The 15,840-nt window shown below is 46.6% G+C and overlaps 1 protein-coding gene across 1 annotated transcript in view; it reads right to left on the bottom strand.

Annotated features, from left to right (window-relative positions):
- LOC311135790 (polypyrimidine tract-binding protein 3-like) overlaps window positions 1–15,840 on the bottom strand; it is a 60,070-nt gene that overhangs the window by 9,541 nt on the left and 34,689 nt on the right. Inside the window, exons 5-7 of the mRNA XM_084169832.1 lie at window positions 4,195–4,269; window positions 3,270–3,406; window positions 489–522 (exon numbers count right to left, since the gene is read on the bottom strand). Coding sequence (XP_084025958.1) covers window positions 489–522; window positions 3,270–3,406; window positions 4,195–4,269 — 246 coding nt within the window. The remainder of the gene's footprint in view (window positions 1–488; window positions 523–3,269; window positions 3,407–4,194; window positions 4,270–15,840) is intronic.

The raw sequence follows: 15,840 nt of genomic DNA, 5'->3' as shown, positions 1-15,840 counted from the left end.
TCTGCATTGTATAATGCAGAGTGTTACAGGGAGATAGAGGGATCGAGGGGTTGACCAACAGATGTCAGTCTCTAAACAGAGATGACAGGAAGTATACTTCATTTTATTTGTCACATGCGCCGAATACAACAGGTGTAGACCTTACCGTGAAATGCTTACTTACAAGCCCTTAACCAACAATGCCATTTTAATTTTAAAAAGTGTTAAGTAAAACATAGATAAGTAAAAAAAATTAAATAAAACATTATTAAAGAGCAGCAGTAAAATTAAATAACAGTCGAGAGGCTATATACAGGGGGTACCGGTACAGAGTCAATGTGCGGGGGTACAGGTTAGTCGAGGTAATTGAGGTAATATGTACATGTAGGTAGAGTTAAATCAGCCAATCACAGATAGCATAAAAGTCACAGTAACCATGGTAGCCACACACACACACACACAAAGCTATGCAGTGAATGACAACCAAACCCATTCCTAAATGGCCTTACCAAATAGGATGAACAGTCCATGTGGTGATATGCTCTGCAGGGAGGAGAAAGAGGAAGTCAGACAACTGGTCAAGTGAAGGCAATACTGGTGGTGTGGTGATACACTTTGTTCTCTAATGAAACCAACCAAGTTCCTTCTCTTTCCATCATCATCATCATCATCATCATCATCATCATCATCATCATCACACACAGCCAGCAGTGGCCCAGCCAGCCAGCCAGCCAACAGTGGCCCAGCCAACAGTGGCCCAGCCAGCCAGCCAGAAAGCCAGCCAGCCAGCCAACAGTGGCCCAGCCAGCCAGAAAGCCAGCCAGCCAGCCAGCCAGCCAACAGTGGCCCAGCCAGTCAGCCAGCCAACAGTGGCCCAGCCAGCCAGCCAGCCAACAGTGGCCCAGCCAGACAGAAAGCCTGCCAGCCAGCCAACAGCCTGCCAGCCAACCAGCCAGCCAGCCAGCCAGCCAGCCAGAAAGCCAGCCAGCCAGCCAGCCAGCCAGCCAGCCAGCCAGCCAACAGCCAGCCAACCAGCCAGCCAGCCAGCCAACCAGCCAGCCAGCCAGCCAGCCAGCCAGCCAGCCAGCCAGCCAGCCAACAGCCAGCCAACCAGCCAGCCTGCCTGCCAGCCAGCCAGCCAGCCAGCCAGCCAGCCAGCCAACCAGCCAGCCAGCCAGCCAGCCAGCCAGAAAGCCAGCCAGCCAGCCAACCAGCCAGACATTTAGTTATCTAGAATGTATCACTTTTCACCAAGTCAGTAACATTTAGTTATCTAGAATGTATCACTTTTCACCAGGTCAGTAACATTTAGTTATCTAGAAAGTATTACTTTTCACCAGGTCAGTAACATTTAGTTATCTGGAATGTATCACTTTTCACCAGGTCAGTAACATTTAGTTATCTGGAATGTATCACTTTTCACCAGGTCAGTAACATTTAGTTATCTAGAAAGTATCACTTCTCACCGGGTCAGTAACATTTAGTTATCTGGTATTTTACAGTGCCTTGCAAAAGTATTCATCCCCGTTGGTGTTTTTCCTATTTTGTTGCATTACAACCTGTAATTTAAATTGATTTTTATTTGGATTTCACGGAATGGACATACACAAAATAGTTAAAATTGGTGAAGTGAAATGAAAAAAAGAACTTGTTTCAAAAAATTCAAAAAAATAAATAACAGAAAAGTGGTGCGTGCATATGTATTCACTCCCTTTGCAATGAAGCCCCTAAATAAGATCTGGTGCAACCAATTACCTTCAGAAGTCACATAATTAGTTAAATAAAGTCCACCTGTGTGCAATCTAAGTGTCACATGATCTGTCACATGATCTCAGTATATGTACACCTGTTCTGAAAGGCCCCAGAGTCCGCAACACCACTAAGCAAGGGGCACCACCAAGCAAGCGGCACCATGAAGACCAAGGAGCTCTCCAAACAGGTCAGGGACAAAGTTGTGGAGAAGTACAGATCAGGGTTGGGTTATAAAAAAATATCTGAAACTTTGAACATCCCACGGAGCACCATTAAATCATTATTAAAAAATTTAAAGAATATGGCACCACAACAAACCTGCCAAGACCAAAACTCACGGACCAGGCAAGGAGGGCATTAATCAGAGAGGCAACAAAGAGACCAAAGATAACCCTGAAGGAGCTGCAAAGCTCCACAGCGGAGATTGGAGTATCTGTCCACAGGACCACTTTAAGCCGTACACTCCACAGAGCTGGGCTTTACGGAAGAGTGGCCAGAAAAAAGCCATTGCTTAAAGAAAAAAATAAGCAAACACGTTTGGTGTTCACCAAAAGGCATGTGGGAGACTCCCCAAACATATGGAAGAAGGTACTCTGGTCAGATGAGACTACAATTTAGCTTTATGGCCATCAAAAAGGTGGCAGCATCATGCTGTGGGGATGTTTTTCATCGGCAGGGACTTGGAAACTGGTCAGAATTGAAGGAATGATGGATGGCGCTAAATACAGGGAAATTCTTGAGGGAAACCTGTTTCAGTCTTCCAGAGATTTGAGACTGGGACGAAGGTTCACCTTCCAGCAGGACAATGACCCTAAGCATACTGCTAAAGCAACACTTTAGCAGTATGGTTTAAGGGGAAACATTTAATTGTCTTGGAATGGCCTAGTCAAAGCCCAGACCTCAATCCAATTGAGAATCTGTGGTATGACTTAAAGATTGCTGTACACCAGCGGAACCCATCCAACCTGAAGGAGCTGGAGCAGTTTTGCATTGAAGAATGGGCAAAAATCCCAGTGGCTAGATGTGCCAAGCTTATAGAGACATACCCCAAGAGACTTGCAGCTGTAATTGCTACAAAAGGTGGCTCTACAAAGTATTGACTTTGGGGGGGGGTGAATCGTTATGCACGCTCAAGTTTTCAGTTTTTTGTATTATTTCTTGTTTGTTTCATAATAAAACATATTTTGCATCTTCAAAGTGGTAGAAATGTTGTGTAAATCAAATGATACAAACCCCCCAAAAATCCATTTTAATTCCAGGTTGTAAGGCAACAAAATAGGAAAAATGCCAAGGGGGGTGAATACTTTCGGAAGCCACAGTATGTCTGTATTGGGTGGGTTGGTGTGTGGCATGTTCTGAGAGTTTTGCCTGGTCCCAGATCTGTTTGTGCTATCATGTCAACTCTTTGTCACTCATTGTAATGCCAAATGTTTAGCTTGACATTGAGCAATGGCGTTGGCAAGAGCACAAACAATAAAGAGGAGTTGAGGGGGTCACAGGGGGGTCGGAGGGTCACAGGGGGGTCGGGGGTCACTCACATCAGGGTTGAGGTTGGAGACAAGGAGAACGGAGTGAACAGCGATGGGCGCCATGCCGTGTAGGGTCATCCGTCCCGAGACTGAGCCTGGCATGGCGAGGGGTCCCAGAGCGCCGGTCATCGTGTGCATGGACAGACCTGGGGGCACGCACGATAGCAGGTCAAAGGGCGGGCCTACTAGAGGAGGGAGGAGGGCCCAGGGTCAGTAGGAGTAGTGGAGGAGGGAGGGGAGGGGAGGGAGGAGGGGGAGGGCCCAGGGTCAGTAGGAGGAATGGAGGGGGGAGGGGAGGGGAGGTGGGAGGGGAGGGGAGGGGGGAGGGGACGGGAGAGGGGACGGGAGGGGAGGGGGGAGGGCCCAGGGTCAGTAGGAGGAGTGGAGGGGGGAGGGGAGGGGGGAGGGGAGGGGAGGGGGGAGGGTCAGTAGGAGGAGTGGAGGAGGGAGGGGAGGGGAGGGGAGGGGAGGGGAGGGGAGGGGAGGGGAGGGGAGGGGGCCCAGGGTCAGTAGGAGGAATGGAGGAGGGAGGGGAGGGGGGAGGGGAGGGGGGAGGGTCAGTAGGAGGAGTGGAGGAGGGAGGGGAGGGGAGGGGAGGGGAGGGGAGGGGAGGGGAGGGGAGGGGAGGGGAGGGGGCCCAGGGTCAGTAGGTGGAATGGAGGAGGGAGGGGAGGGGAGGGGAGGGGAGGGGAGGGGAGGGGAGGGGGGAGGGTCAGTAGGAGGAGTGGAGGAGGGAGGGGAGGGGAGGGGGGAGGGCCCAGGGTCAGTAGGAGGAGTGGAGGAGAGAGGGGAGGGGAGGTGGGAGGGGAGGGGAGGGGGGAGGGTCAGTAGGAGGAGTGGAGGAGATGGGGCTGGAAGAGGGTGATAGTGGGGTGGAACCTACCTGTATAGGGGGTATGGGGCTGGAGGAGGGTGATAGTGGGGTGGAACCTACCTGCTTGGGGGAATCCGATAGAGGGGCCAAAACCTGCTGCCCCAGCGTAAGGCGAAGAGATGATACCTGGAGCACCTGGAAACACAATCAATCAAATTACATCAGCAGTTGTCACAAAGTGCTTAACAGTAACTTGCCCTAGACCCCAAAGGGCAAACAAAGCAGCAGTGGTGGAGAAAGTACCCAACTGTCATACTTGAGTAAAAGTAAAGATATCTTAATAGAAAATGACTCAAGTAAAAGTGAAAGTCACCCAGTAAAATGCTACTTGAGTTAAAGTCTAAAAGTATTGGGTTTTAAATATACTGAAGTATCAAAAGTAAAAGTGAAAGTATAAATAATTTCAAATTCCTTATATTAAGCAAACCAGACGGCACCATTTTCTTTTTTTAAGGATAGCCAGGGGAACACTCCAACACTCAGACATAATTTACAGATAGCCAGGGGCACACTCCAACACTCAGGCATAATTTACAGATAGCCAGGGGCACACTCCAACACTCAGACATAATGTACAGATAGCCAGGGGAACACTCCAACACTCAGACATAATTTACAGATAGCCAGGGGAACACTCCAACACTCAGACATAATTTACAGATAGCCAGGGGCACACTCCAACACTCAGACATAATTTACAGATAGCCAGGGGCACACTCCAACACTCAGACATAATTTACAAATGAACCACGTGTGTTTAGTGAGTCCGCCAGATCAGAGGCAGTAAGGATGACCAGGGATGTTCTCTTGATAAGTGTGTGAATTGGACCCTTGTCCTGTCGTCCTGCTAAACATTCAAAATGTAACGAGTACTTTTGGGTGTCAGGGAAAATGCATGGAGTAAAAAGTACATCATTTTATTTAGGAATGTAGTGAAGTAAAAGTAAAAGTAATCAAAAGTATAAATAGTAAAGGAAAAAACAACTTAAGCAGTACTTTAAAATATGTTTTACTTAAGTACTTTAAACCACTGTAAAGCAGAAGTGAAAGCACAGTGGAACAACTCCCGAGAACACACAGAGACATGTGATCACTAGCAGAGACATACCATCCACAACATTACATTTACATTTACATTTACGTCATTTAGCAGACGCTCTTATCCAGAGCGACTTACAAATAGGTGCATTCACCTCATAGCCAGTGGGATAACCACTTTTTCTTTTTTCTTTTTTTTTTTTTGGGGGGGGGGGTGGGGTAAGGGGGGGTAGAAGGATTACTTTATCCTATCCCAGGTATTCCTTAAAGAGGTGGGGTTTCAAATGTCTCCGGAAGGTGGTGAGTGACTCCGCTGTCCTGGCGTCGTGAGGGAGCTTGTTCCACATTATGAACGTTCAAAGAAAACATTTCAAATTCAAGCCCCCTACAAACAGTAGCCTCTTCCATATGACACGCGTTGCTCACAAAGCAATCCCAAAAGGGGACATTGCTTTTCAATTGGGCTGCCAATACAGGAAATGGGGGTTGTTTTGGCTGCCTATACAGGAAATGGGGGTTGTTGTGCTGCCAATACAGGAAATGGGGGTTGTTTGTGCTGCCAATACAGGACATGGGGGTTGTTGGGCTGCCAATACAGGAAATGGGGGTTGTTTGGCTGCAAATACAGGAAATGGGGGTTGTTTGGCTGCCAATACAGGAAATGGGGGTTGTTAGGCTGCCAATACAGGAAATGGGGGTTGTTAGGCTGCCAATACAGGAAATGGGGGTTGTTTGGCTGCCAATACAGGAAATGGGGGTTGTTAGGCTGCCAATACAGGAAATGGGGGTTGTTAGGCTGCCAATACAGGAAATGGGGGTTGTTAGGCTGCCAATACAGGAAATGGGGGTTGTTAGGCTGCCAATACAGGAAATGAAATGTTGGAAGGTTTACAGTTCATTAAAGAAGAATGTTCATAAACTTTAATCCCTACAAGCATTCCTTCCTGCCAGACAGGAGACCCAAATGGGACTCTATTCCCTAAATAGTGCACTATATAGGGCATAAGGTGTGATTTGGGACTCTATTCCCTAAATAGTGCACTATATAGGGCATAAGGTGTGATTTGGGACGCAACCAGTCTCTTCTCTTGTTACACTACAGAACCAATCCGTTTCGTGACAGCAGAGAGCTAGGTGTCTCAAACAACAACACATGATGAGGGTTGGTTCAACCTGGGCTCTATTTGCTATTTAGTGCACTTTTAGCCAAGGCCAATTTATAAAGAAAAACACGGTTTTAAATGAAATATTAGCTTTTGTCCTTAATTTGACCTTATGCACTAACAATGCTTTTCAGCATAAGCAGCTTGACTACTGCTAGAGTACTGTATTAGAGGTGTGCAAGTAGTCTGACAAAACGAGTATTGTAAGGGGCAAATTTCTGGATACGATTGTGATCAGAGTATTTTTTGTAATTATCCGTGATCTAAAAATATATATAATTTCCGCATCTTTCTCATGTCAGTCAGTCATGTGTGAGGTTCTACGTGGTCTAAACTCAACTGGCCAGTTTACGGGCTGTACGTTGATCCTGCTGCTCTGATTGGATAGTTTCACCCGATGGCTTTTCCTCTAATGTTTTCAGTCATTTATATTGCTGCTGCCTACTGCTGTGATAAACGACATGGACGTTCACTATCAATGGGCATAATATCTAACACGCGGGGCAACGGAGGGGAACAAGATGAAACGCTGATGCACAATCTGACTGAGTGACAAACCGCTACAAGTTGAGGAACACACACACACACACACACACACACACACACACACACACACACACACACACACACACACAGACACAGACACAGACACAGACACAGACACAGACACACACACACACACACACACACACACAGACACACACACACACACACACACACACACACACAAACACACACACACACACACACAGACACAGACACAGACACACACACACAGACACACACACACACACACACACACACACATACACACACACAGACACACACACACACACAGACACACACACACACACAGACACACACACACACACACACACACACACACACACACACACCCCTTTTTTGAATTTCCTGTCTTTTTCGGCTTCAAACAAAAGCTAATATTTAACTTTAAAACGTCGTTTTTTGTATTCATTTCCAGAGTTTTTCCCGGATGGTTTGATAATAGCACCAAACAGTATTACTGTGCATTATAACTACACTGCTCAAAAAAATAAAGGGAACACTTAAACAACACAATGTAAGTCCAAGTCAATCACACTTCTGTGAAATCAAACTGTCCACTTAGGAAGCAACACTGATTGACAATACATTTCACATGCTGTTGTGCAAATGGGATAGACAACAGGTGGAAATTATAGGCAATTAGCAAGACACCCCCAATAAAGGAGTGGTTCTGCAGGTGGTGACCACAGACCACTTCTCAGTTCCTATGCTTCCTGGCTGATGTTTTGGTCACTTTTGAATGCTGGCGGTGCTTTCACTCTAGTGGTAGCATGAGACGGAGTCTACAACCCACACAAGTGGCTCAGGTAGTGCAGCTCATCCAGGATGGCACATCAATGCGAGCTGTGGCAAGAAGGTTTGCTGTGTCTGTCAGCGTAGTGTCCAGAGCATGGAGGCGCTACCAGGAGACAGGCCAGTACATCATGAGACGTGGAGGAGGCCGTAGGAGGGCAACAACCCAGCAGCAGGACCGCTACCTCCGCCTTTGTGCAAGGAGGAGTAGGAGGAGCACTGCCAGAGCCCTGCAAAATGACCTCCAGCAGGCCACAAATGTGCATGTGTCTGCTCAAACGGTCAGAAACAGACACCATGAGGGTGGTATGAGGGCCTGACGTCCACAGGTGGGGGTTGTGCTTACAGCCCAACACCGTGCAGGACGTTTGGCATTTGCCAGAGAACACCAAGATTGGCAAATTCGCCACTGGCGCCCTGTGCTCTTCACAGATGAAAGCAGGTTCACACTGAGCACATGTGACAGACGTGACAGAGTCTGGAGACGCCGTGGAGAACGTTCTGCTGCCTGCAACATCCTCCAGCATGACCGGTTTGGCGGTGGGTCAGTCATGGTGTGGGGTGGCATTTCTTTGGGGGGCCGCACAGCCCTCCATGTGCTCGCCAGAGGTAGCCTGACTGCCATTAGGTACCGAGATGAGATCCTCAGACCCCTTGTGAGGTTGGCCCTGGGTTCCTCCTAATGCAAGACAATGCTAGACCTCATGTGGCTGGAGTGTGTCAGCAGTTCCTGCAAGAGGAAGGCATTGATGCTATGGACTGGCCTGCCTGTTCCCCAGACCTGAATCCAATTGAGCACATCTGGGACATCATGTCTCGCTCCATCCACCAATGCCACGTTGCACCACAGACTGTCCAGGAGTTGGCGGATGCTTTAGTCCAGGTCTGGGAGGAGATCCCTCAGGAGACCATCCGCCACCTCATCAGGAGCATGCCCAGGCATTGTAGGGAGGTCATACAGGCACGTGGAGGCCACACACACTACTGAGCCTCATTTTGATTTGTTTTAAGGACATTACATCAAAGTTGGATCAGCCTGTAGTGTGGTTTTCCACTTTAATTTTGAGGGTGACTCCAAATCCAGACCTCCATGGGTTGATAAATTTGATTTCCATTGATAATTTTTGTGTGATTTTGTTGTCAGCACATTCAACTATGTAAAGAAAAAAGTATTTAATAAGATTATTTCATTCATTCAGATCTAGGATGTGTTATTTTAGTGTTCCCTTTATTTTTTTGAGCAGTGTATATATGTTTACATGACTTATTTGATTGATTTCCATTTTATAAGTCAGAAGACAGCCATCCAGACCTTCCTAGGACCATGTAAAGGTCCTCTGTCGAATAAACGTGTATTTGCCTCCCTCTGGTGGTCGGCTGCATCATTATTATTATTATTATCACTATTGTTATGCATCATAAGCCAGATATTGTTGTTGTGGGAGGAGGCCAGAGGGAGGTGCTGAGTTTGACTGCTACATGGAGCAGGCCTTTTCTAACAAGCTGCTTATATACCTGCCCCTCGCGTCACGCTTGGACAGCCTCGGATATCAGTGCAACGTTACCTCAAAGGGGCGGTCCTTAGAATACCATTTATCCAGCTCGACTGCTACGCGGCACAGACGTGGCCATTATCTCGTCAGAGGAGCTTGCTTTGATGTTGCTGATAATGTGTTTTCTTGTATGCCGAATAAGCCAGATATTGTTGTTGTGGGAGGAGGCCAGAGGGAGGTGCTGAGTTTGACTGCTACATGGAGCAGGCCTTTTCTAACAAGCTGCTTATATACCTGCCCCTCGCGTCACGCTTGGACAGCCTCGGATATCAGTGCAACGTTACCTCAAAGGGGCGGTCCTTAGAATACCATTTATCCAGCTCGACTGCTACGCGGCACAGACGTGGCCATTATCTCGTCAGAGGAGCTTGCTTTGATGTTGCTGATAATGTGTTTTCTTGTATGCCGAATAAGCCAGATATTGTTGTTGTGGGAGGAGGCCAGAGGGAGGTGCTGAGTTTGACTGCTACATGGAGCAGGCCTTTTCTAACAAGCTGCTTATATACCTGCCCCTCGCGTCACGCTTGGACAGCCTCGGATATCAGTGCAGGCTTTGCTATTGGGAAGTATGGGCCATGTCTACAGGCTGACAGTACCTAGCCTTCAGATAACAGGCTGACAGTACCTAGCCTTCAGATAACAGGCTGACAGTACCTAGCCTTCAGATAACAGGCTGACAGTACCTAGCCTTCAGATAGCAGTCTGGGCCATGTCTACAGGCTGACAGTACCTAGCCTTCAGATAACAGGCTGACAGTACCTAGCCTTCAGATAACAGGCTGACAGTACCTAGCCTTCAGATAACAGGCTGACAGTACCTAGCCTTCAGATAGCAGTCTGGGCCATGTTCACAAAACCTACTCCCCATAAGGAGACTAAAAAGATTTGGCATGGGTCCTCAGATCCTCAAAAGGTTATACAGCTGCACCATCGAGAGCATCCTGACTGGTTGCATCACCGCCTGGTATGGCAACTGCTCGGCCTCCGACCACAAGGCACTACAGAGGGTAGTGCGTACGGCCCAGTACATCACTGGGGCCAAGCTTCCTGCCATCCAGGACCTCTATACCAGGCGGTGTCAGAGGAAGGCCATAAAAATTGTCAAAGACTCCAGCCACCCTAGTCATAGACTGCTCTCTCTGCTACCACACAGCAAGCGGTACCGGAGCGCCAAGTCTAGGTCCAAAAGGCTTCTTAACAGCTTCTACCCCCAAGCCATAAGACTCCTGCACAGGTAATCAAATGGCTACCCGGACTATTTGCATTGTGTCCCCCCACCCCCTCTTTTACGCTGCTGCTACTCTCTGTTTATTATCTATGCATAGTCACTTTAACTCTACCTACATGTACATATTACCTCAATTACCTCGACTAACCGGTGCCCCCCGCACATTGCCTCGGTAGCGGTACCCCCTGTATATAGCCTCGCTATTGTTATTTTTACTGCTGCTCTTTAATTATTTGTTACTTTTATTTCGTATTTTATATTGTATTTTTTGTGTGATTTCTTTTTGGTATTCTTTCTTAAAACTGCATTGTTGGTTAAGGGCTTGTAAGTAAGCATTTCACTGTAAGGTCTACACCTGTTGTATTCGGCGCATGTGACAAATACAATTTTATTTTATTTTATTTGATAGGAGTCCAGATATCTCTGTCCTGAAACAGTACAATCCTTATGGTATGAATTATGATTTGGGGATTCAAATAAAGTATTTTGTGTCTGTATGTGTGTGTGTCTGTGAGTCTGTGTGTGTGTCTGTATGTGTGTCTGTATGTGTGTCTGTGTGTCTGTATGTGTGTGTGTGTGTGTGTGTGTGTGTGTGTGTGTGTGTGTGTGTGTGTGTGTGTGTGTTTGTGTGTGTGTGTGTGATTACGAGCGTGTGGGTTGTGATAGATGTTGTTGTCCCAGGCTGCTCTATAAATCAGCAGAGCTGTCTGAGCAGAGGGCTGCTGGAGGTACTGATAAACACACACACACACACACACACACACACACACACACACACACACACACACACACACACACACACACACACACACACACACACACACACACACACACACACACACACACACACACACACACAGACGGACAGACACAAAGACACACACAGACACAGCCACACATTTATTCCATTCCAGCCCTTACAATTACCCCGTCCTCCCATAGCTCCTCCCACCAGCCTCCTCTGATAGCCTTTGTGGGCTTTCTATAGTGATAAAGGCAGCCGTCTGATGTGCTGCAGTGTGCTGCGAGCTGATATACGCAGGACCATCATCATCATCATCATCATCATCATCATCAGACAGGCAGCAAACCAGGGAACCAGGCAACAACACACAGCTATAACTTCCCTGTCTACCGTTACGGAAAAACCACAAGAATTTCACGTGATCACGTGATTTAATGTGAAGTTAATGTGACAACATGTGAAGCAACATGTACGAACATGATCTCGTGAAATAAATATTTACATTTACATTTACATTTTAAGTCATTTAGCAGACGCTCTTATCCAGAGCGACTTACAGTTAAGTGAGTGCATACATTTTCATATTGACCCCCCTGGCCCCCCGTGGGAATCGAACCCACCCAAATATGAAATAAATGTGACAACATGGGGATGCAACATTTCAACATGTGACACAAACCGGTGCGCCTGGCACCTACTACCATACCCCGTTCAAAGGCACGTAAATATTTTGTCTTGACCATTCACCCTCTGGATGGCACACATACACATTTACATTTACATTTTAGTCATTTAGCAGACGCTCTTATCCAGAGCGACTTACAGGAGCAATTAGGGTTAAGTGCCTTGCTCAAGGGCACATTAACGTCATTTAGCAGACGCTCTTAGCCAGAGCGACTCACAAATTGGTGCGTTCACCCTATAGCCAGTGGGATAACCACTTTACAATTTGGGGGGGGGGGGGGGGGGGTAGAAGGATTACTTTATCCTATCCCAGGTATTCCTTAAAGAGGTGGGGTTTCAAGTGTCTCCGGAAGGTGGTGAGTGACTCCGCTGTCCTGGCGTCGTGAGGGAGCTTGTTCCACCATTGGGGTGCCAGAGCAGCGAACAGTTTTGACTGGGCTGAGCGGGAACTATGCTTCCGCAGAGGAAGGGGAGCCAGCAGGCCAGAGGTGGATGAACGCAATGCCCTCGTTTGGGTGTAGGGACTGATCAGAGCCTGAAGGTACAGAGGTGCCGTTCCCCTCACTGCTCCATAGGCAAGCACCATGGTCTTGTAGCGGATGCGAGCTTCAACTGGAAGCCAGTGGAGTGTGCGGAGGAGGGGGGTGACGTGAGAGAACTTGGGAAGGTTGAACACCAAGTCTCAATTGTCTCAAGGCTTAAAAATCCTTCTTTAACCTGTCTCCTCCCCTTCATCTACACTGATTGAAGTGGATTTAACAAGTGACATCAATAAGGGATCATAGCTTTCACCTGGTCAGTCATGGAAAGAGCAGGTGTTCTTAATGTTTTGTACACTCAGTGTTCTTGGTAACTAATAACCATCTGGTGGCCCTGCAGAGACATTAAGCCGCTCCAGACCAAAAGGTCGCGAGTTCATATCCTGAGAGCGTTTATGAACACTCAGGGCTAGATTCTATCAGATCTGTGCTTGCAGAGACCCGCATTGTTTTGGCGGTGTCGGAGGTAGAACTGGGTCAGAGCTGTAAAATCCACAAGCACATGCGTTATATCTCCCGAGTGGAGCGGTGGTCTAAGGCACTGCATCGCAGTGCTAGCTGTGCCACTAGAGATCCTGGTTTGAATCCAGGCTCTGTTGGCCACGACCGGGAGACCCATGGGGGCGGCGCACAATTGGCCCAGCGTCGTCCAGGGTAGGGGAGGGAATGGCCGGCAGGGATGTAGCTCAGTTGGTAGAGCATTTTTTGCAACGCCAGGGTTGTGGGTTCAATTCCCACAGAGGGTCAGTATAAAAAATAAAATTATGTATGCACTAACTGTAAGTCGTTCTGGATAAGAGCGTCTGCTAAATGAGTAAAATGAAAATTGCCATTGGCTGCATTAAGAGAAATCCCATGCAGCCTCGTTGGAACACTGAAATGTTCCACAGCCGCTCACCGATTTGACAGCTCAAAAACACTAGCTACAGTGGGGAAAAAAGTATTTAGTCAGCCACCAATTGTGCAAGTTCTCCCACTTAAAAAGATGAGAGAGGCCTGTAATTTTCATCATAGGTACACGTCAACTATGACAGACAAAATGAGAAGAAAAAAATCCAGAAAATCACATTGTAGGATTTTTAATGAATTTATTTGCAAATTATGGTGGAAAATAAGTATTTGGTCAATAACAAAAGTTTCTCAATACTTTGTTATATACCGTTTGTTGGCAATGACACAGGTCAAACGTTTTCTGTAAGTCTTCACAAGGTTTTCACACACTGTTGCTGGTATTTTGGCCCATTCCTCCATGCAGATCTCCTCTAGACCAGTGATGTTTTGGGGCTGTCGCTGGGCAACACGGACTTTCAACTCCCTCCAAAGATTTTCTATGGGGTTGAGATCTGGAGACTGGCTAGGCCACTCCAGGACCTTGAAATGCTTCTTACGAAGCCACTCCTTCGTTGCCCGGGCGGTGTGTTTGGGATCATTGTCATGCTGAAAGACCCAGCCACGTTTCATCTTCAATGCCCTTGCTGATAGAAGGAGGTTTTCACTGAAAATCTCACGATACATGGCCCCATTCATTCTTTCCTTTACACGGATCAGTCGTCCTGGTCCCTTTGCAGAAAAACAGCCCCAAAGCATGATGTTTCCACCCCCATGCTTCACAGTAGGTATGGTGTTCTTTGGATGCAACTCAGCATTCTTTGTCCTCCAAACACGACGAGTTGAGTTTTTACCAAAAAGTTCTATTTTGGTTTCATCTGATCATATGACATTCTCCCAATCCTCTTCTGGATCATCCAAATGCACTCTAGCAAACTTCAGACGGGCCTGGACATGTACTGGCTTAAGCAGGGGGACACGTCTGGCACTGCAGGATTTGAGTCCCTGGCGGCGTAGTGTGTTACTGATGGTAGGCTTTGTTACTTTGGTCCCAGCTCTCTGCAGGTCATTCACTAGGTCCCCCCGTGTGGTTCTGGGATTTTTGCTCACCGTTCTTGTGATCCTTTTGACCCCACAGGGTGAGATCTTGCGTGGAGACCCAGATCGAGGGAGATTATCAGTGGTCTTGTATGTCTTCCATTTCCTAATAATTGCTCCCACAGTTGATTTCTTCGAACCAAGCTGCTTACCTATTGCAGATTCAGTCTTCCCAGCCTGGTGCAGGTCTACAATTTTGTTTCTGGTGTCCTTTGACAGCTCTTTGGTCTTGGCCATAGTGGAGTTTGGAGTGTGACTGTTTGAGGTTGTGGACAGGTGTCTTTTATACTGATAACAAGTTCAAACAGGTGCCATTAATACAGGTAACGAGTGGAGGACAGAGGAGCCTCTTAAAGAAGAAGTTAAAGGTCTGTGAGAGCCAGAAATCTTGCTTGTTTGTAGGTGACCAAATACTTATTTTCCACCCTAATTTGCTAATAAATTTATTAAAAATCCTACAATGTGAATTTCTGGAATTTTTTTCTCTCAATTTGTCTGTCATAGTTGTCGTGTACCTATGATGAAAATTACAGGCCTCTCTCATCTTTTTAAGTGGGAGAACTTGGACCATTGGTGGCTGACTAAATACTTTTTTCCCCCACTGTATGTGGGTGTCGGCTATCAAGTGTTTATGCTTGATCTGATTGAATCTAGGCCTTAGTAAAAGTAAAGTGTCCTTGAGCATTATTGACTTGATTCCAGCCAACTTTCAGCAAAGTGCAGAGATGTATTCTTGCCAATAAATCTATTGCTGATCTCTGTCATGGGCACAGACCTTGTTTGCGAAGCAGGAATTCAGGTTTCTGTCATTTAAGAGGTTGTGAGATCAAATCCCAGTTGTGGCTGCATCCCAAGTGTGCTAACCAATGTTGAGATCAAATCCATTTAAGTCCCAGTCAATTACTGACAAAATACAGTTCAGCTGTTCAAATACATTAAAATAGAAATACAACTATTTTCACCGCAACTCAGTAGCCGGTAACTTAAATAAATAAATTATAACTTAATTATAAAATTACAGTTATTAATTCATTACAGTTTGTGCCATAAGCGCATCTAAAGTATCCTTTAAGTTTAAATGCAATTGCAAGTGATGCATGCCAATTTAATTTACAGGATGGGCTAAAAAGTTCCCAAGTGCATTGACAGTAAATATAAAAACACTAATACAGTATCCTACTGTAGAAATACAGTATCCTACTGTAGAAATAGGATTACCGTATAATGACAAAAATGTACCACAAATGAACAGCAATGGCTAACACTGTAGTTTCATGTCATCACATGTTGAACAACCTAATTTCAGATGTGGAAAAAAATCACATGATTTCACATGTCAAATGTGAAATCATGTGAAAACATTTCACATGTGATCACCGTTTTCAAATGTGCGATTCCATGTGTTATCGCTGTTCAGCTAAAATACAACCCCACCTGGGATATGAACTCACAGCCTCCAGAGCTGAAGTATG

Source organism: Coregonus lavaretus, assembly GCF_964263955.1.
Source record: "Coregonus lavaretus genome assembly, chromosome: 10".
Lineage (NCBI taxonomy): Eukaryota > Metazoa > Chordata > Actinopteri > Salmoniformes > Salmonidae > Coregonus > Coregonus lavaretus.
The sequence above is the reverse complement of the archived record's forward strand: the minus strand, read 5'-3'. Positions and strand labels throughout refer to the sequence as shown.